The sequence below is a fragment of the Notechis scutatus genome, chromosome 1, assembly GCF_049901735.1.
Source record: "Notechis scutatus isolate UNSWTSFEM ecotype Mainland chromosome 1, rNotScu1.2, whole genome shotgun sequence".
Classification (NCBI taxonomy): domain Eukaryota; kingdom Metazoa; phylum Chordata; class Lepidosauria; order Squamata; family Elapidae; genus Notechis; species Notechis scutatus.
Window position 1 is genome coordinate 30011539 of NC_142009.1, and position 22239 is coordinate 30033777.

Here is a 22239-nt window from a genome sequence, read left to right on the forward strand (position 1 = left end):
ACAAGAAAAATAAGCAATCTGTAGTAAATATAGGTTCATTTGAAAGTCATTACTGATCTGATTTTTTCTGGCTTTTTTAATTAGCTTGAATATCTGGGCTTTCGTATACTTAAATATGCTGTTGTCTAAACTGCTAAGGTGTTATTGAATGTTAATGAACATTCCAGCTGTTCAGATACAAAACCCCAAATGCTCTGTACATTAGAGGGAGTACTTAATGAAGGGAGGTGCAGACAAGGAAGGAGGCAGTGCTGCCATAATGTTAGGTAATAATTAGTCTAGGTGTTTGGGTGTGCATAAGAGAAGAGGGAAAGCATGTAAGGACTTTATAGGAATAGTCTCTAAATGTGAGGGGGAAAAACCAAGTAATCTCTTATACTTACCAGGCTACTTACAACATGTTATAAGCCATCTCACTAAATTATAGTGGTACAGTGTGATCTGGTGTATTGGAAATCCTGTGTTGGTGAAGCATACTGGATAGAGAAACACCATGAAAAAAAATGCTACTTTTATGCCAAGATCAGTTGATTTTACACATGGGATCAAGTGTACTATCTGTCTTTCACTTATGTAGTTACAGCCCCAGAATGCTAAGAATTTTTTTCACACTACCCATCATATTTATAGGCAATCAGTCAAAGACTGCATGACTGTATATCTATGGGCCATTCACAATCTCTGTTTTGGAATTCTGCACTGTAATGTTAACTATTGCTTTGGTGTCAGGAGACTTGACATGACAACTTGCAGGCTGTTGCATGGTTTTTTGAATTAATTTGTTTATCATGAGCTCTTCTGTTACACACAGGGGCTCTGTTTCTCTTTATTGCTAGATATCTTAATTTTAATTTCGGTGAAACAAAGTCTCGTCCCACTGGGAGTTGCTCCCTGTCATTAGCCAGACTGGGAAGAGGAGTAGGTGTTATTTTTAGTTCCTTAGGAAACATTTTGCTTTCTGCTTTGCTGTTTCCAGGGGCTACATTAAGCATGAGACCAGCCCCCCTTCCAGTTGAAGAGCCAGAATGGAGACAGACGCCTCCGCCAGTCACAGCTACCTCTGGGACTTTCCGCTTGCGACGTGGCAGTCGGTTTACCTGGAGAAAGGAATGTTTGGCTGTCATGGAAAGGTAATATATGAGCGATGAACTACACACACAATATGTGGTATTAGACCATCTCACAGCCCAAGATAATTTTTTAAACTTTTTTTAAATGTGTTGTTATTCAATAAATGGTTACTCAGTGTAAAATATGCAAGCAATCAAACAAAAATATATGCAAGTGAATAAGCCATATTATATAATATTGTTGTGCCCTATAACAATGTTGCCCTGGTATCTGGAAGTATACAATAGTGAGTAATATCATTGGGGCAAGAATTGATTCCTAATAACTCATTAATGGAAACTAGCCACTTCAGGGGTCTTGATGGTTCTCAAATATGCAGCATAATTTTGTAGATTTGCAAGAATATTCTGGGAATGTTTTAGATTATTTGTAGATATTAGCAATTTGCTTGCTAGCCTTGTCCTGTGACAGATCACTCCCTCTGATATCACTTATTTTTCCAATGGATACCAAAGAAGGATTACATTCTTAAAACTCTGTAGCCATTTCAGACTCAGTTTTCCATCCTTTGATGTTTTTTGTAGGAGTACCACACAAAAAAATTCACCTGTTACCAATCATTTGTGTTTTGTGTGGTTTTCTTCAGTATATTCAGAGTTTGTTTTTCCTCTGTTCTGCACTTTAAAAATTTGTTCTGAGTATTTACAATCTGAAAGCAAAACAAAAACAAAAACGCAGCTCAGTAAATGTATACTTATTTTTAAACTTAAGGTCAGGTAACCACAACATATGAGTGACTTTTTCTCTGTTGAGAGCAGAGCTACAGTTGCTCCAGATAAATTCTTTTGATATAAATGGAAAGTCAGCTTGATTATATGATTTTTCATTCACATTTCTAGTCTACCTCAGAGACTTAGCATAAGTAAAATTTGTTATGAATAAACACAAACTTCTTAACATCAAATATTTCATACAGTGTTATCCACTCTTAGGACACTCTCTTAGAATGGCTTAAGGCACATACAACAACCTGTTGAAAAAAAGAAATCCATCACAATGGATTTTCTAATTTATGGGACAAAGTTGGCACCTTCATCCAACCTTTGAATTCCTCCATACTTAAATTGTACATAAAAATGGTCTGAAATATTTAGTCCCATCTATCTGAGTGGTGACCACACTCAGTGGCAGCCACGCTAACTCTTTGTGTGAGGCTAGATGAATCATGTCTGAGTACAAAGTTCAAAGCCTTTATTGTCATTGTACATCGAACCAGCAAGGCCATTAGAGTAACAACATGTAGATGTCTATCATCACAGTAAAACAACCAGCTCTTCATTTGTTGGGGCATGCAAGTGGACAAACAAGATACACTGTTTAATATAAATACATCATTTGAAGCTTAAGAGTTCTGCTTTAACCACACCTTTTTAATATCTGTAATAAAAGTAGAATTAGATTAACAAAGACGTTGTCCTTGAATCTCTGCCTACTAGCCCTCAGTTTGTTCCAAATCAGTTTTCTGTAATTTCAGAATAAACCTCCTCAATGTGAGAATCAGAAAACTTGGTAATATACAGAACATAGATTAGTAGAGTTGGAAGGAACCTTAAAGGTCTTCTAGTCCAACCCCCACTCAAGCAGGAAACCATATACCATTTCAGGCAAATGGTTGTCCAATCTCTTTTTGAAAGCCTCCAGTGATGGAGCACCCACAACTTCTGAAGGCAAGCTGTTCCATTGGTTGATTGCTTTAACCATTAAGAATTTTCTCTTTAGTTCTAGGTTACTTCTCTCCTTGGTTAGTTTCTGTCCATTGTTACCTTAGTACTACATGATACCTTGGTATTATAGTATGTGTATGTGTTGGAGACTAGATAGGGCTCTTAACTCCAGGATACAATTTCAGCTTTCTTGAGTAATGAGGTTGAATGCAAAGGATGACAATTCTCAGAGTTTATGTTTTACAAAGGTATAATCAAATAGCAAAAAGTAGCAATTCGTATTTACCAGTACCAAATACTGTAGAGCTAGAGTTTCCATATAAATGAGGATTGTAAATCATTTGGTTTGTAATCCTTTATCATCATTCATTAAATTAGATCAATAATATTGTCTCAATATTACAAATGCAAGAGAATGGATGAGAGAGTAGCTTACTTAAGGGCACCCGGAGACATCATAAAACAAGGAGTTTCCAATTCTCACTTTAGCTCAGTCTGTTAATCGCTGCATTTGCACATGAGCCTGGAAGCTTTTCTTGCCTTCAGGGAGTGTTGTGCACATACAATATCTGGATGTTATTTTGTTTAAAAATTTGAAAAGGTGTGAGATTTTTTACTACTTTATTTTATGGTAAGAAATTGTCTCTTGGACCCTTGGCAGGTATCATGCATGCTTGGTTTATATCATTAAGGCACCTTTCTCATTAGAAATTAGTTCTGTATTTCAATTGTTGCATAATAAGTTTATACATTTATTTGCAACCATATGTTTTAGCTAAATTCATATAAAATTACAATCCAGATCAATTCAATACATGCCCTCTAATGTTAACAGCACTATTTTTCAACATAGGCTTTCATATCTTCCTTGTGGCCATTGCAAACAATGAAACTTTTTTTGTTACTTGTTTATCTACATCAGTCAACATTTTTGATTTTTTTAGACTGTTTCAGTTGGATTAACAAAGGTATGATGAATCTAGCTGTAGATTCCTGGTATAACTTGCAATATAGTAAGTCATGGCTCAGATTTTACAATGGTGAATTATTACAAATGCATAAAAAGTGTGCATCCTTTATATCTTCCATCAAAATAGGCTATTGGCATTGTTTCAAAGTGAAGTTGTGGAAAAGCTTGCCTCGGGGAATGTAATGTAAGACATTTTAAATAATGTGACATTCCTTGTCCAGCTTTAAAAAATTGATACCGCTTTGCCTCTTTAAATCTTTAAAACAGAATAGTGTATGATAATTGCTATCATTCAGCAGTTCCTGATAATTATCAGTTCCTGATAATTGTGAAAATAGCTTTAGACACAAATTCATCCATTTATTATTGTTATGTTGTTCATGGAGATGCATAGCCGTTCTTAGTTGATGGAGCAATTTGTCTGCTTAATTCTAACAACAAACAAGTCTAGGGCATTTTTCAATTGTTTAAGTGACTATTGGCCATATGAGCAAGACTTATAACAATATCACTTAATGGGGTTAAGAATAAGATTTGGGGCTCCTTTCTCCTGGCCCTTTCTTGAGAGTGAAGAAGGATTAAAACAGTTATAAATATATTTAAACCTCCTGAAGATGTAATACCCCTATCTACTTTTGTGATTTTGTGACAATAGTATTAGGGGACTTGAGGAATCACAAGAAGGAAGGAAAGAAGAATGGATGGATCCTGGAAAAGTTTATGGCCTGCTTACTGAGCAAGATTCATCCCAGCTTCTGGAGCCAAGAATATAGAAATGGAGAAAGCAGTGGTGATGTAAAATGCTGATCAAATGTGGAGGATGGAAGGATTTATATTCCTTGCAGTCATCTGGTTGTTAGCACTCTTTCTGAGAGCTGTTGATCACCTGAATAGTGCAAATAGGTGTAGAACCTTCTTGGAACTGCAAAAAGGACTGTGTTGTAAACAGGAGATAGGTGCTCAAATCAGTCAGAACTGAAGAAGCTTTTGGATGAAAAGCAAAACATCTTCAAGGAAAAACAAAGTCCAGTTGCCTTTTGAAAAAGCACCTTTGGGACAGCCATGACTTGGATGACTGAGAATCTCCAAAGACATTTAGGGAAAGCAAAGTTTTATGTTGGAAATGTACAATTTTCTGCCAGAATTTTGTATATGAAGGATAGATGGTTAACACTTAACACAGCGTAGGATGCATTAACGCAGAACCGGAAATTATTTTGCCTAACCAATAATCAGAGTTGCATTTTCCCAGTGCTCTGCTTATACTGTCTCTGATGGTGCAGACTTCTACAAGTTGGCAGTATTTCTTCATCCCACATAAATCATAGAAATGAACTGCTTCAAGGATATTTCAATCTTTTTACCATTGCTTCACATTTTAGTCCAGCTCACATATTTTGGCCACTTTTCATTTTCATCCTTTACTGTCACCCTACACAAAAGAGATCATTTGATTCCCTCTGCAATCAGCCATTGCCATCCTGACGGGCGCCTTTTGTCTAGAAAGCACAATTGCATTTGTTGAAGGTTTATCCCCAGGCTTTTGTAATCATTCATTCTGCACATCTTTCTGCTTTCTTCCCCCACCTCATCTATTTACCCATACACTACCCACCCACCCCCCTTTTTTTTTGCTTCACTGCTTCAATGCATTCTGAACCTAGTATAGTCTAATAATTTTGGATAGACATTTGGGAGTGGGGACTAATTTAATATGGTGTCAACACTCACATATCTTTAGCCTTTATATCTCACAATCTCTCTTCTGGACATTCAGAAAATGGTTTTATTGTGTTGGGTTCCTGTTGATATTGGCACTATTCAAATGTTGATAAACCATATATTTTCTGTGAGTGGTATGAAAGGGCAGTTGGAGAAAATCTTCTGGTAGGAATGGTACTTTTAACAGAAGGAGAGGCAAACAGATTGTATCAATCACATTCCAGACGTGGGTATTTGCATGTCTTGATGTTCATTCATTCATTCATTCGTTCATTTGTTTGTTCATTTGTTCAATTCAATCCATTCATTATCTATAGTCACCCAGTTCAACCGAGAGATTCTGAGATCTGCATGAAAATTGTATTTAAACACATATTTCTAATTCATTTGCTTTAAAGACTAGCCCCTTGCAGTTTTCTTGGTGAGATTTTTCAGAATTGATCTGCCATTGCCTCCTTCCTAGGACTGAGAGAGAGGGACTGGCTCAAGATCACGCAGCTGGCTTCATACCTAAGGTGGGACTAGAACTCACAGTCTCCCACTTTCTAGCCTTGTACCTTAACCATTTCACCAAACAGGCTCTTCTTTTTTTATGTACGTGTGTAAAATTTTGAGCTAAATACTGTACTGCAACTTTAGGAAAATTGGGAAAGATTTTGTTGTGTATGACAGTGGTGGGATTCAAATTTTTTTACTATCGGTTCTGTGCGTGTGGCATGGTGGGTTTGGTGTGGCTTGGTGGGTGTGGCAGGGAAAGGATACTGCAAAATCTCCATTCCCACCCCACTCCAGGGGAAGGATACTGTAATTTCTCCATTCCCTCCCCACCTCACTGACCTGCTTTCCAGCTCCATTCTCCTGTGCAGCTGGGACTCGGGAGGCAGAGAATAGAGGGGGGCGAGGCCAGTCAGAGGTGCTATTTGCCAGTTCTCTTGAACTACTCAAAATTTCCGCTACCGGTTCTCCAGAACTGGTCAGAACCTGCTGAATGTCACCTCTGCTGTATGACAATCTGAAAGTATCTTTAGTATCACTGTATAAGAATAACTAGCCAGGAATGGAGAGGGAGGGATGTGAAACTATTAGGTGGCCAACGGAAGGGGATAAGCAGGCCCCCAAGAGAAGACTGGGGAACACAAAAGGAGAGTTCTCAAACGTCTATCCCATAAATCACAAAAGAAACATGGAGACAAGAGCCAATCTCAAAACTGGGCTATAGTGGTTTTATTTTCTTCTTTCCATCCTGTGTTCTTTGTTTTTTGAAATGATTCTCCATTCTCTCAGGTAATAATAATAGGAGAAAAAAAGATACTTTCCGTAGCCATTAATTAACTGACTTTCCTTAACAACCCATGTCTGTTATTTGTACTGGGAGCTGTAGGACTCCTGTGCATCTATGTTAATATTTGGCTTCTATTTTTAAGCACCCATAATGAAAAACATATGTTTTATGAACTAGAAGTTCTGGCTGCCTTCATCTGTTGTCTATTTCACTTCCCTTCATTCTACCCTGCTCTTCTCTACCCCCCCACCCCACCCACCCAAAAAAAATTTCCTGGGCTCAGTGGCATAAGCAGTAGCAAAGCCAGTCGAGGCATTAGCCAGACACCTAACTCTCTGGATCAGGGTAGCTGGAGGCAACTCTTTCTCCCTATAGCAGTTCTCCCAGTCTGAAAAATATGGCACTAGTTAATGAGGGTGACTAAAAAGACACCCAAGGGATCATCCAAAATAGCTGAGGAGGCTGGAGGGCATTGGGCCAAGAGGACGGAGAGGTTGAAAAAGCAACATGTAGATGGGACTGAATTTTTCTGGGACTTGTCCTTGCTGATCCAAACTTCTAGCCAGGTTTCTTGGATTAGATAATAAAATATGCACATTTTAAAAATATTAATAGCAATCTAATGCTTATTAGTTATGCCAGCAGTTTTGAATTTACTGGAAGGCACGTTTTTTAAATTTATAAACCGCCAAGTGTCACTTGGATTGTGAGATGGGTGGGGTCAAAATTTGATAAATAAATATTTCTCAGTGAGAAGTCGAATTAGAATTCTGCCTGTTTTTCTTTAAATCTTCAAGAAGATAAGAGGAGGGATCATTTTAAACAACAAAAAGAAAACTTTCCCTGCCAGGATAATTCAGACAAGCAATTATTCTTCCACTAGCAGGTCAAAAATGATTTTATTGGGACAAGTTTTTGATGGTTCATCTAGAAAGCCTCCTTAGTGGGCTTTAAATGGGTGGGCAAGGGTTTTATTGATATGTTTTTAATGGTGCATTATCAGTGTTTTGAAACTGGACTTTGTATTTTAAGTAAAAAGGTAGAATATAAATTCAACAAATATAATCCAGAAATGGGTTGAAATATCCCAGAAGGTAGAAAGCAGCCTATGTCCCTAACTTGGTCTTGAAGCTGGACAAATTGTGTTCTGATAATACAGTTTAGGAGTTTACTGGGCTCCATGCCCAAAAAATTAATACACCAGAACCTCTAAGTAATATTTAATAAATCTCACCAGCCTACCTGTTAAGTGGTCAGTTATATGTTAGCACATATTTTAGCTGCTGGAGACACATTTTTATCTTCTTCCTCACCTGGATATTTATGCATTTGTGAATGATGAATGTGATGGCTGTTATCACATTTTGCTAGTAACATTTTCAAGTAATGTTAATTCATAATGTGTAAATCTCTTTATAAGCCTGGATATAAATCATGCTTAATGGTGACAGTTTTCTTAATCCTGTTACATATCTATTATCAGGAGGAAAACCTTTTAAAGAACCTGAAGTGCTTCTGGTTGCCTACCTCTGACTTGAACTCTGACCATTGGCTCATAGGCACTCTGGTTGTGCAGCTCTTCTGATTCAAAAGAGAAAAAGCATTGGCAACTCTTTAAGACAAAGGTTTCTCTTCCTGGGATTACTCTGCAATGATTGCAGAAAAAGAGGCAGCTGCTTTAAGGAGTTGCTGACAGGTGTTAGATGGGCATTTTCCCCCTGCTTCAAATCCGAAGCACTGAAGAACATTATTCTTCACAGCCTACAAGTGTCTTTCATACATTCAACATTGGTGATGTTTTTCTTCTGTACAGGGTTTCTTAAAGATTTGTGTCTTGAGCTTGTTGTCTTTGCTTTGTGTGGGTACAAGAAATGGGATTTCTAAGATGAATACATTCTTTGTTTCTGTAGCTACTTCAATGAGAATCAATATCCTGATGAGGCCAAGAGAGAAGAAATTGCAAATGCCTGTAATGCAGTTATTCAAAAGCCAGGTACACAAGGAAGCCAAAAAGGGGATATGTGGCTCTCTCCTCTCATCTCCTCCCCTCTCCCCTCCTCTCCCTTCCCCTCCCCTCTCTTTTTAAAAAATAAGAGATTTGCTATCTGGGGGGGGGGAGAGACCATCAGGTTTTGAGGAGTGTTTCAAAACAGAAAAGCCTTTTTGAAAGAGAACTATGAAGCTCAAAGTATGTCAAGCCATTTTTTAATTAAAAAACAAAAAGTGCTCAATTAATAGTGTTAACTTTCTTGTTCTTATGCTATAGTGTTCATCTGTTTCTACCTTCAAAAGGGCAGGATATATTTTTTGGGCAGTTGCACTGAGTAATACCCAACAGTATAGTCAAAGGGTGCTTCAGAAGGACAAAAAGTAGGGTGGGATTTAAATGCTGCATGTGGTTGTGAAGATAAGGTAAGCTGAGCAATCTGCGGTCCGAAGTTCCTTTTTGGAGGATCTCGGAGATGCTGCTGTTTATTGGATTTGATGGGAAACACTAGTAGACTAATTTAAGCCCTAAAATCCCCGTCTTCCTCAGTCCTAGGTACTCTTCCATGTGTGATGTGGTTATACTCACTTTGTAGCCCTCATGTCTCAAAAAAACTATTAAAAGGGTTTTTAGGTTTGGGTTTTATTTTTTATTTTATTTTTATTTAGAAAATAACCTCTTCCAAGGTCCCTTCCAACTTTGATACTCTATTCTACTCTATTCTAAATCCTGTCCTGGAGCCTCTAAAAGCAAGTATAACCAACAGGGTTTCTTTTTTTTTTTATTTTGCACAGGAAAGAAGCTATCAGATCTGGAGCGAGTTACCTCCCTCAAAGTGTACAATTGGTTTGCCAATAGAAGGAAGGAAATCAAGAGGCGAGCCAATATTGGTAATGTATCAGACAGCCTTGAAGAATTGCTGAAGAAAGATGGAACATGATTGACTTTTCTTAACAGGAAAACAGCCTTGATAATATTTTTAAAGTAAAAGCTTGACAACATGGTCAAAACAAATTTTCTCTCTTCCTTTGTTGTTACTGAACAGTTCATCAATGTTAACATGTTGTCAAAAAGCATTGGTATATGTGTATGATAGCATCCTTAAGTCCCTTAGGTCAGGGAATTTCATCATGCATTTCAAGAAAGCCTAGAGATGACCAGTTTTGTTGGAAACTTCTCTGCACTTGCTCTGATGAAAAGATCAACGGATGAAATATATTTAGTCTATCACTGTGATTACCTGGGAATTTTAGGCCATACAGTAATGAATTTGTACTTAAATTGGCAATAAGGCCCAATAGAATAGTAAGTGCTATATATGAACCTTAAAACATACCTCAAAATGTTCTACAATGTACCACATTGCTTGGGACCAACAATTTGCTGTGAAAACCTTTCCTTGCAGTTGGATTATTTTTTTAAAATCTGCCTTATCTCTCCCAATATCCTCAAAGTGAAGCAGAGGCTGTTCAAGTTATTGAACAAGTTTGTATGACACATATATCTTTATAAAGCTTGTCTCAGCCTGCTGTCCAAATCTGTTCTAGCCCAGGAGTAACTAAAAAGTTCCACATAACTATGATCTGAAACTCTGGTTTATGTTTTCATGCCTTGGCTGTAGCTTCTTGTTCCATGCAAATGGAACAGAAGCAGGTGAGCAATGGATACTCCCCATTATATATCTCTACACATAGAGTTGGCTGACAGGAGTAGCAGCATTTTTGTTCCTCCCACCTTAACGGTTATTCCCTGCAGATATTTAGCGAATTGGTAAAATTGGACTGAGGAAGGATTAGTGATAACCCTGTGCCTGTGAAGCAGCCACGTGCCTATTTTGAGTTGCTGTTGCTGGTTAAAAAAAAAAAAGTTTAAACTAGGGAGCGATGACTGCAACAACAGCTGGGCAGGAAGAAAGCTTTGCATAATTGTTTGCTGAGGTCCCTGTGGGTATGTCTCTTACAGCTGATCACTCTCGGCCACAGACTAATGTGTCTTCTGATTAAGCCCTTCTGATGCCATAAACAGAGGCATGTTCCCATCTCTGTCCCCCAATTTAGTTTTCCTTCGCATCCTTCTCCCTCTTTATCATCTCACCACAGTCACAAATATAATACCATACAGCACCTAACATTTTGCTAGAGAAAATAAATATTTAAAGAAACGTCCTCACTTTAATTAGCATTTCTTGTATACTGATAAATAATACAGGTATCCAGTACTTTCCAGAGTTTGAAATGCTTTGGATATAGAATAGTAAATAACACATTACAGTTTTCTAACATATTACGAAGAAAAGGAGCTTTAAATTGTGCCTATCTATCATATAAAATATTTAACATATAAATGTGCAATTAATTACATAAATTAATTTCTTTTTGCTTTGAATTTTTAATTTGTGTATCCTTTCGGAGAAAAACCTCAAGTATAAATCTTCCCCCAGTTTTCTGAACTTTTTAAATAATTTAAGAGTTCAGGTTCTTCCATTGAAATTGACTGATAGCAGATTCAAGAGAAAACAAACAAGAAAAAGCAAACTTTTGACAGTTTTACACAATAAGGTGGTTACCCCACAATTAAATTATTTTTTATAGGGCATGAAACCAAACGATGGAGCAGAGGAGTTTTTAATTGGCTGTTTTCTGGGATGGTGATTTGGAACCTGCAGTTTTAGATGCAATGTATTTCAAAATGCCAGTTGCTAAAGATTACAACCACCAGAGAAAAGCTGTGCCTTTTAAGTCCTGCTTGTGGACTTCCTGGAGGCCATTGCTGGCCATTGTTGGAACTAGAATGCTGAACTAGATGGACCTTTGAGCTGATCCATGCAGGGAACTTCTTATGTTCTTATACTTCCTTAGGATGAGATAGCAAGATGGTGCCTGTGGGGGGGGAACCACACCAGAAGGAAGCTGGCAGATTTTGTCCCTTAGCATGAGAAAGCCAAACACCGATATGGATAGCAGACCAAAAAAGTTGCATGAATCTAAGATGCTTTGCAATCTCATAAAAAATAATGAAGCATCTTGCTATCTTCGTATAACTTGTGAGTTGCAACCTGGAATGTTTCTATTGCAAGGGACAAGAATTGCAAGCTCTGCAGTCAAGGGGTTGGTGCCAGCTAGAGATCCAGTTGGGGTTATAAAATATTTTCAAAGGCGGATGACCCTGGATAGAAACTGATTTTTTTTTTCTTTTAAATTGGCATTTATACTCCTCCAACCAAATTAAGTTTCCTTTTTTTTAACAGTGCAACAACATGCACAAAAGGGGCTTGCACCATATTGAAATGAAGATGAAAAGGGGACTTCACTTAGGGTGTGGGTTTATTGTAAGAACCATCAAGCCAGAATTTAAACTGTAGAAAAGGGATAGTCACAGTCATTACATAGAAGATAAGAGAGAGAGAAAGAGAGGTGTTGCTTTATTCCTTTGATTATGGTTTCATTAATCAAATGTGCATTTTGTCCCTTTCTTGAGAAGGGTCCTAAATGCAAGCCTATTTGGTAGGATGAGTTCCATGTGTGCAACCTGATTCTACAGGGGTGCAGGAAGATAACCCAAACCACGATGCCAGTTGCAGAATGCAGCTGTTGAGAATTGCTATTTTGATTTAGAGGGAAAGTTTCCAGTCCTTATGAATCCATAAATAGCATTTGCTTGAATACTCTAAATTTAAAGAGGCAGTCATGAAAGATATTTCAGTATCCTGTAAAAGACAGTTGCCTCTCCCCCAGTACTTGTAAGACCACAGGAAATTATGTAAAATTAGAAATTATCCAAGCCTGCATCAGAAATTCTGCAAATTGAGTAAACCTTTGGCAGAATTTGGCTTGCAGATTTTTTTTCTTCTCATAGCTGAATTGAAACTAAAAAACAACAACATAGTTCTGAGTATTTCTTTGAGGTTCTTACAAGAAACAAGATGCCCCACTTGTGAAGATTCTGGTTTTTCATCTTCATCCTTATTGGTAACCCTCCAGCAGATAATTCAGGGATCAATTTGCTTTTTTCGAAGAAGCAGCAATCCTGGAGAGTCATGGGATAGATGTACAAAGCCCCGGAGGCCACTCCAACAGTGACGACGTAGACGGAAATGACTATTCAGAGCAGGTAAGTATGTCAGCTAAGTCAGGGGGCTCCAATATGGAGAGTCCCCCTGTAGGCTGCTCTTCCTCCTCTGGGTTTGGGGGCGGAATGTGGAGCGGTGGGGTCTTCAGCCGCCTAAGATTATGTGGCCTTTTATCCTGCTGTGCAATGGGGGAAGGCAGAAAAACACAGCATTCCTCCCCCCTCCCCATGGACCAGCCTTCACCCACATGGATTTATTGTCATACAACAGGAGTCTTGGCAAGTACGCAATGGGGAGGAGGAGGGAAGATGTACAGAGGGAGGCAGAGAAGCAGAGAAGTTAGAAGAAGACAGGAGGATCTGCTCAAAACAAGCAAGTTGACGCTCTGTTCACACATATTTGCCAAATGCAGGGGCATGATGAATTCCCCCAATCTGCACCACCATGCATAGTAAACACCGTGTCTGTTTCTCTCCTGTGCCCCTGTAACCAGAGCTGTGTGCATCCCCAGAAATCCTTTTGGAATCCATCCTTTTTGTCCTCACCATTCTGGACTGAGGGCATATGCATAACTGCACATGGTCAATTTAGTGATGCTGTTCCCTGAACAGCCCATGAAGTATGAGGAACAGCCGGATGAAGCAAGCATCTCTCATCCAATTTGATGAATCCTCTTTCCTTTTCTAACAATTATTATATTCTGGCTTCTGATGTCATTGTTTATGTAACCTTGATGTCCATGTCATATCCACTGTGTACTCCTTGCAAAAAAAAAATTACAATTCAATTTTGGAAAGAAAATAGTTAATGATTCATGCCAAATAAAAGCATATCCACTTGCTTAAGTTCAAATGTACATTTTCTGAATCACACATTTGATGTGGAACACACAGCCCTGCTTATAACCATAAAAATCTACACGTTTTACTCTCTCCCCCCCTCCCCCCCCACACAGTGCAATGAATGCATAGCTGCATGCTCCTCTTCCCAAAATTGAATGCATTGATGTAAATTGATAATACGGCAGCTCAATTCCAACCAAGAATATTCCATCTAACCTCCTGGTGCCACCGTGTTTACCTTTTTAAGGCAGGGTAAAGCTTTCTTCATAATTTGTCCCTGCTCTTGAGAATACTATTTTTAAAAAAATGCTTTTATTCTTAGGAACATAGGAAGTGCCTTTCACCACTGGTCCATCTAGCACAGTGTTGTTGAAGTACTGGTTTACAATGATTTTTCTATATCTCACTTATTGGAGTTTCCCCGAACTATTTCAGGAAATGCTAAGGCATGAACTTGGCACCTTTGGCATGGAAAAGAGGTGTTCTGCCTCAGAGCTCTAGGGCCTGTGCATCTTGATAGGCCATAGCTATCATCTAGTCTTCATATTTTGTTATGTTTCTTTTCCCCCTCTTTCCCCCATACTTTCTGTTAGCTTATGCTCTTATTTTTAAAACTACTCTTAGGTACATTTTGGTAATATAAATATAAGAAATGAAATTAAGTACTTTTCTTTTTAATTTTGAAAGGAAACTGATTGCTAAAGAGGAAAATAAGAGGATATTAATAGAAAAAGAAGCTCTCTTACAGAAGAGACGCTTCAACTACATTTCATATTTGAGATAGACACATGTAGATCTTGGCTGATCATTAAGACAAATAGAACAATTGGACGATGGGGCCAATTATTCAGAGTTGTGATAATCCCATTGGTCTTCCTCCATTGTTGAGAATCTACTAGCTTTGTGGTTCCTGCATTAATTAGGTTGCATCAGATGGTATTATTGTGATCAGTTGTGTTTTTAATGGAAATAATATATTTTGTACATGAATCATACTTTTTTGAATGTTTTAGTGGGAATATGGAAAATAAAAACAGATAAAATATTAGCCTTTAACCTGAATATGTAATGAAGACAGATAGGAATAAATTAGTCAACTATTATAATCCAGCTTCTTTGTAATTTTTCTGTAGTCAAGCTCTCACTCAGCTAAACAGATTGACAGAACTTTAATCTTGTTAACTATGACAAATACTGAGCAGCCATTGGCTGAGAATGTTCTAGTTCTGGATTTATAGTTTGTAGCAGGATATAAGTTCAATTGGTTGGTAAGGCCATATCCAACTGTTTCTGTACCCTTTGTGTAAATCTAATTAAGACTACAAGCAGAAATCAATTGTTTCATTGAGCTTCCACATTTTTTTTATGGTTCCTTCAGGAGCTCATGTTACACTGTCTAGTAATTCATTCTGGTTCTAGTAACGTGATGACGACATTTCTGTTGTTAGTTAGTCTTGATCAAGATGAGGAAGCATTTTTCCCTCCTCATTTAACCAGACACATGCAGATTAAAATTACAAATCCTTCTGGTAAATAGATTGTTGGATAGAACATAGAACTGTCTTCAATGTTCTCTCATTGGATTGAACAAGAGAGGCAGAGCCCACATGAAGATGGGGAATATCAGTGGTTAAATTCTATCAAATATTTGCTTGTAGCAATTTAACAGAAAGAAAAATATGAGACAGGTGGGAGGATAGATGGATGAATTAGGGTCAGTTTTTTTCAACTAAAATCATGTTCTTTTCTTGAGGTTTTTGGAATGGTATAATGGGAGATAATATTCTATAAATCTGAGCAGAAGTAATGACTACTTCTTAACCTTTCGATTCTGTATTGGAGAGAGCACATATAAACCTTTTCAAACTATCACACCTACTTGTCATCCCACCCCGGTTTTTAAATCAACATAATTAAGCACTGGTCTGTTTAGATTTCTCAGATTTCAGCTTTCTTAGGTTCAAAATAGAGAAGACAACAATGATCACAGAATCTAATTATGCTCAGGTTTGAAGAGACCATTTAGAAATTTCAGCTGGTACAGCATATTATTTGAGGCAAAATGATCAAAACACGTAACATTTCTTCTATACCAGTTGAATTTCTGGCTCCAGTTCAAGGTATTTTAAAGCATAGGTGAGTCAACATTTCAGCCGTGGTATTAGCACACATATTCAGAATCAGAGTAGCAGTCTGTGGAGGAAAAGGTTTAAATGTATTTCCCTCCCAATACAAGTAAATCCAGGATTTCTGGTAAAAGTTGCAGGTATCTAATATACTTCTCTCCATCCATTACATCATTATTGCTGATAATAAGGTTCTTTTAACAGTTGGTTTGGCAGTAGCTATGAAAAAGCCCTATGATTTGTCATTTAGGCATGAGTTAACTCTGTGAGTCATCATATGTTGAGAAGCCAGGTGGATATATTTTAATACAATGAATATGACATTGGGAAAGAATGACAGTGGAGATGAAAGAGGGCCATGGCACTTTAAGACCTCTGAAAGATGCCTGCCCATAAGCTGCAGGTAGACCTTCCACACAGTGGACTTCTTCCTTCCTACACTAAGCCAAGCTGTTCAGAAGGAAAACACGCCTTAGAGCAGGGGTGTCCAACCTTGGCAACTTTAAGACTTGTGGACTTCAACTCCCAGAATTCCTCAGCCAGCTGAGGAATTCTGGGAGTTGAAGTCCACAAGTCTTAAAGTTGCCAAGGTTGGACACCCCTGCCTTAGAGGGTGCCATTTTAACCAACAAGCTATAGAAAGTCTTTCATGATGATGTGGAAAATTAATTTTACTCTCTTGCTGTGTTTTAAAGAGAATTAAGACATGGGAGCAGCTGCCTTATATGGTTTTTCTTAATTTATTTAAGATGACACCTGGGTTATAGATTACATTCATTTTTTTAATCAAAAATGCTCTTCAGTAATTTATTTTGAACAGTATTGTCGAATATGGTTTGAGAGTTTGTTTTATAATCATTTTAAAGTATTGTCTTCGTGGGCTCATTAGCCTTTAAGACTATATATGCATTCTTAAAATATATTAATTAAGTCAAGCCATTTGCTGTTGAACATGTGCTGTACTGTTCAGTTTTTCTGTCCAGATTTTATTCTCTTCTGGGAGCAAAAACGCCTCGCCCAGGAGGCTTCCCTGAGGCCCAGGAGGCAAAAAAACCCAGAGCGTGGGGGTGGGTGGGTGTGCTGCACCAAAAAAAGCCACGCCCACCCAGTCACATGGCCACACCCACCTAGCCATGCCCACAGAACCGGTAGTAAAAATATTTGCATCCCACCCCTGCAACACTTGCTTACAGCAGTTAATTATCAAGAGTTTCATACAGGGTTTTTTTTTTTAATGTTACATTTATTATGCCACTGGGCTCTTGTGCCTTCATATATACTTGTCTACTACAAATGTGAGGAAGGAATCATAGATTTTTTAAACTAGAAGATGCTTCCTTAAATATTTATTAAAATATTATTTATACATTAATTATAATTTTATAATAATAGAATCATGGTTGGAAAAGTGTCTAAAATTTACATTGTTTGAATTAGGACAGGCAACTTTGTGAGGGCGAAGAAGCACGTTTTACTTCTGTGGAAACTGTCTCTAAGAAAATGTGTGGAGCTGAGAGAAAACATAATTGTTTAAAATAAATTGTTTTACAACACACCCTTTAAAGATAATAAATATAAACTCCTAAGTTTGTACTAGTGTTAACATTTGCTACCCAGTTTTGCAGTAAAATCTACAATCAAATTTCAGTGGCAAACTATTCAATAGATTTAGAAATCATTTGCAAAATTAAAAAGCCTGCCTGCGGCTGGAGGATATACAGTATATTGCTCTCCTATTTTCAAAGAATCAGCACTCCAAGGAATTTCATTTCATATTGCATAGGGAGTTCCAAAAGATTTAAGTAGGAAATTGGAGGTGCAGGTGTTATTCCATGGGCATCTGGAGCCATGCTGATCAAGTGGCATAATTGATTTTAATGGATGAATACCACATGGGTCAGCTTAAAGAATATCCTTTTTTCCCTTCTTTCTACACCTTGTATTATCTAAGGAAACATTGCTGCCAAAATGAAGATGAGAGAAAACTGGTGTACTGTGTGTGTAGTGGAAAACAGATAGCTGCAAAGAATGTAATCAACGAGAGGAAGAAACAGTTTAGATTAAAAAGGCAGAGAAAATGTGATTTTGATGGAAGTAAAGAATTATGTTGGCAGAGAGAAAGAGAGCCACAAAAAGGTTTCCAGCAGAATGAATGGAATTAAAAAATAAAGTGATGAATTAGCATGAAACTGAACTGAGGGAACCCAAGGAAGAGTAATCAAAAGATTTGTGTGGAAATGGTTATAATACGATATATCAAAGAGTTTGGGGGCAAGGAAGGGCAAAGAACAATGGGCAGTTTGGTCTAGTAGTTAAGGCAGCAGGCTAGAAAGCTGGAGACTGTGAGTTCAAGTCCTGATTTAGCCATGAAAACCAGCCGGGTGACTTTAGGCCAGTCATTCTCTCTCCCACTATGAAGGAACAATCAGATAACAGGTACCTGAGTCTGGGTCAAGAAAGCAATTTGAGAAAACATCTCAGGCAAGCCTGTCATGCACACAGAGATAAAGAAAGGGAGGGGGAAGCACATTCAGACTTGCAAAATTCTGTTACAACAGCTATTATAGTGAAAGAAGTATTGATCTACGTGGCATTAGTTGCTCAGTCTGTCTACCTTGTAACCTCATTGCACTCAACACTGTGTGTGCCGCTACATCCTGAACTAGTTCAAGCTTCCAAATACTTTTCAAGGATAGAGCACAATGTCATAGTCCAACCAGGAAGTGTCTATATAGCTGCCAGTTTGACAGGCCTGTTCTAGACCCTTTTGTCTTATAGGACTCAGAAGTCGTGTCTTTTTCAGTTGTGGTGCCTGCTCTATGGCGCAGTTTACCACCAGCACACCATAGGGTGCCCAGAACTCTCTACATTGCCACATTCTGGACCAGTTACAGTTTCCAAATGGTCTTCAAAGGCAGCCCTATATAAAAACTATGTTGTAGTAATTCAACAAGGAAGTGACCAGGGCATAACTGACTATGCGCAAGGCTTCTTGGTCCCAGAATGGCCATCACTGGTACAAAAGATGGGTCTGTGCAAACGCCACCCCCCAACCATAAGTGCCATCTGCTTCTCAGCGTAATTCAAATCCCTCTGCTTCCAACAAAGTTGGGCTACCAGTCCCATAACTTTCCACTGCAGCATTCGTTCCTAGCTCATTTATCTGGATAGTGTCTGGTTTGGAAAAAGAGGTTATTTAAATCTGTAAGAAAATAACTTTTGTATCTTCTTTTTACTTAGGCTTATGTATTACAAAACAGGTCATCACTTGAGCCTATGCTTGGTAACAAAATTAGGATTTGACTTGTCAGTAATTTTTTTTAACAAAAAGAGAGATTCACTATAGCCTCCAAGGTATACAGGTATAACAAGGTACATAGCTTATTCCTATTGTCTTCTTGAGAAACAATAAAAGATAATTCCCCATATCTTCTTAATTTTATTTTGATTCGATTTGTAAATATCCTATGTTGGGTAGCATCCTAGAGTTAGGTAGCAACAATCTGGAATAAAATAAAAAAGAATATCTAGAAATTCTACTCAGAAAGAAAGAATTCTAATTATTTCTTCCTCTTTTCTCTTGTAATGTTTGTTGCAGGTTAACAAAAGGCAAGAGAAATGAGGAGTGGGGTGAAATAGAAGGGATTGCAAGTGGAAGTTGTTTTCTGGAGCTTTATAAAATCTAGTGAAAGAGTTTGGACTGTTAAGTAATAACAATTGTATAGGAGCAGCCAACAGTACATGTACTAGTTTGTTAGATCCTTTTGCCCTCCCTATTTTTTCCCTCTGCCTCATATACAAACACAAAAATAGATATATCTATGGAGATTCTTAGTCATCCAGGTCATGGTGGTCCCAAAGGTGCTTTTTTCAAGAGGCAACTGGACTTTCTGGTTTTTCTTTGAAGACATTTTGCTTCTCATCCAAAAAACTTTTTCAGCTCTGACTGGATGGTGGGGAATGGAAGGAGTTATACAGCTGTCTGCAAGGAGTATAAATCCTTCCATTCCTAACCATCCAGTCAGAAGCTTCTTGGATGAGAAGCAAAATATCTGCAAAGAAAAACCAAGAAAGCCCAGTTGCCTCTTGAAAAAGCACCTTTGGGACATAAACAGAAAACTTCTGCTGCTAGGTCTTTCTCTGATTGAAAAAGCCCCCATTAGTCAATGAATTTCTATAAATATATAGTCATATTTACTTGTCTAATAGACACTTCTCTAAAATGCATCTCTACATTTCAGTTGGTACAATAGGTTAGTGATGGAATAAGGTTGTGCTTCTACATTTATACAGATTTGGAGTTCTTGTAGAATCTGTTTCCAGGTGCCCACTTCAAATCATCTCACCTATTCCCTGACTCTTCTGTCACTTTTCAACTTTAACAGACACCCAAACAAAAATTGTTATTATGAGGTCAACTAACATTGATGGCCATCCCTATTATTTGAATTGTGGAAATGGCACAGTTAGTTTTCATATCATTGCCCCATTTTCAAGTATAGGTTTCTGTTTGCAAATATAGGACAAGGGCCAAATATAGGACAAGGGCCTATTTCCATAGGTTTTCTCCAGGTGGTTAGTAGGTTGGTTTATGCCTCCTAATAATAACTTGAGGCTTGGAAGCTGCTTTGGGCACCTTTCCTTTTTCATTTTCATCTGTCCACTATGAGGTTTTCTCCAAATTCCCTCTCTCCTCCTTCCCATTTTCCCTTCAGCCAATGCCTGTTCAGCATGTGATATGTTCTTTTGAAATAAATCCCTTTATCCCCATTTTTCCAGCCCGTTGAATGAAAACATTGGACTGTTTATAAGACATATTTTAAAACTGGATGAAATGATTGTTGAAGATGCTAATGAGACTTGTTCCTCTCCCTCCCTCCTCATTCCTTTCTCCTTCTCCGCTCATGTAGGATGACAACACTAGCCATAGCGACCACCAAGACCCTATCTCACTAGCCGTGGAGATGGCAGCGGTAAATCACACCATTCTGGCGTTGGCCCGGCAAGGAACCAGCGAGATCAAAACAGAGGCCCTGGATGATGACTGATGACGCGATGGAGGGGGAGGGCTCCCAGATGAGAAAGTAACTTAGTTTTAGACGTAGCACCTTAGCAGCCTTTTTCCTGGTCCCTAATATGTGTCCTTCTTTACAATATAACTTTGCAGTCTCTTGTACGTCAAGTTTGCCGTTTAGGGTCTTGTCCTGTGAAGATGGCATGGTGCCCTCTGACTCTGCGTATAAACTCTCAGTATTAACTCCCAGTCAGATAATTAACCAAGCCGACTGACCTCCCTCTCCCACTGCTCCCCCCTCAGCTAGATAAAAACCTTTGCTGCTCTGTCTTTAGCATTCCATGAACGTGCTTCCAGGTGTCGTAGGCAGCCCTCGATTCCAAGCCTTAGGCTAAATCTGTAGAAAAACAACAATACAAACTTGGATTATCCTTCAGACTTCCGGGTGTTAACATTTTTTTTTATTTCCTCTTGTTTTTGTTACAAAACCAAAAGGAGACAATGGAGATTCAGTGGTTTAAAGGAAAATGGGTTGAGAGTGTGGACAGAGAACGGGATTATGATGAAGCTCAGATCTGTTGTAAACGTCTTGTTACCAGGTGCCAATAAGCTGGGCCTCTCTTAGCAGGGCAGCAATATAATCCTTACTGCTTTTCCATAGGATTTGTACTGTTTTCCAAAGGTCCTGGCTGGTTGGGAAGGAGAAGGGGAAAGTCCACCAGCTTGTTTTGATTGATGTTTGCTGCTGACGTGATCAACATAACCTTCCTCTTTTCTTTGCAAGTTGTGTTATGGGAGGAACAAAGCATTTCCCCCCTCAATTCTTAAGTTTTCCCAGTTAGGCCAAAGTTTCCATCTATAGAAGAATCTCTCTTATATGTCTCTGAATGAGACCCACTGTGGTTGTGTTCCTTCCAATAAGTGGTCACTAAGGCTGATGGGGCCTAAGGAATGATGTAAGTGTGATTGGATCATTCACAATTCTTTTATCAGTTCAGTCACAAATGAGCCCCACCGAGTTCATTAACATTTAAACCCACATAAGATACAATTATACTCTCAGACACCCCCATGAAGAATACCTACTCTTGGAAAAGACATGATTTATATACAAAGATAAGGATGAGCATTGATGGAAGTGGATAAGTTATCGTTACACACGCACACATGCATGTGCGTGAACACACAGACACACATTCTGTGATGAAACATGTGAAGTAGCTTTCCAGTTCAGCCTGTAATCAGAACTTGAAGATAACTTGGATTGAACAGTTGGTAATTGTTTACTTCCTTTCAACCCCTTGTCTCCAAAGTATGGTGCACTCTAGGGAAGAATTAAGAAGTAACTCCTAGTATCCCTCCTCACTAGAGTTACAGAAAATATGCATACATGTAAATTTTCATTATTTGGATAGTAGAGAGTGCAGTGATC

General features: G+C 38.3%; 1 protein-coding gene across 8 annotated transcripts in view; it reads left to right on the forward strand.

Moving 5' to 3' along the window:
* Positions 1 to 21245, forward strand: part of HMBOX1 (homeobox containing 1) — a 125767-nt gene extending 104522 nt beyond the window's left edge. For 2 of the 8 annotated variants that reach the window (XM_087960279.1, XM_026671502.2), the window contains exons 6-11: positions 977 to 1130; positions 8680 to 8762; positions 9551 to 9646; positions 12775 to 12866; positions 13096 to 13197; positions 20704 to 21245. In XM_087960279.1, coding sequence (XP_087816405.1) covers positions 977 to 1130; positions 8680 to 8762; positions 9551 to 9646; positions 12775 to 12866; positions 13096 to 13197; positions 20704 to 20841 — 665 coding nt within the window. In that variant the 3' untranslated portion in view covers positions 20842 to 21245. Of the gene's footprint in view, positions 1 to 976; positions 1131 to 8679; positions 8763 to 9550; positions 9647 to 12771; positions 12867 to 13095; positions 13198 to 20703 lie in introns of all 8 variants that reach the window. The other 6 variants (XM_087960269.1, XM_026671500.2, XM_026671503.2 and 3 more) reach the window with 6 other exon arrangements.
* Positions 21246 to 22239: the final 994 nt, after the last annotated feature.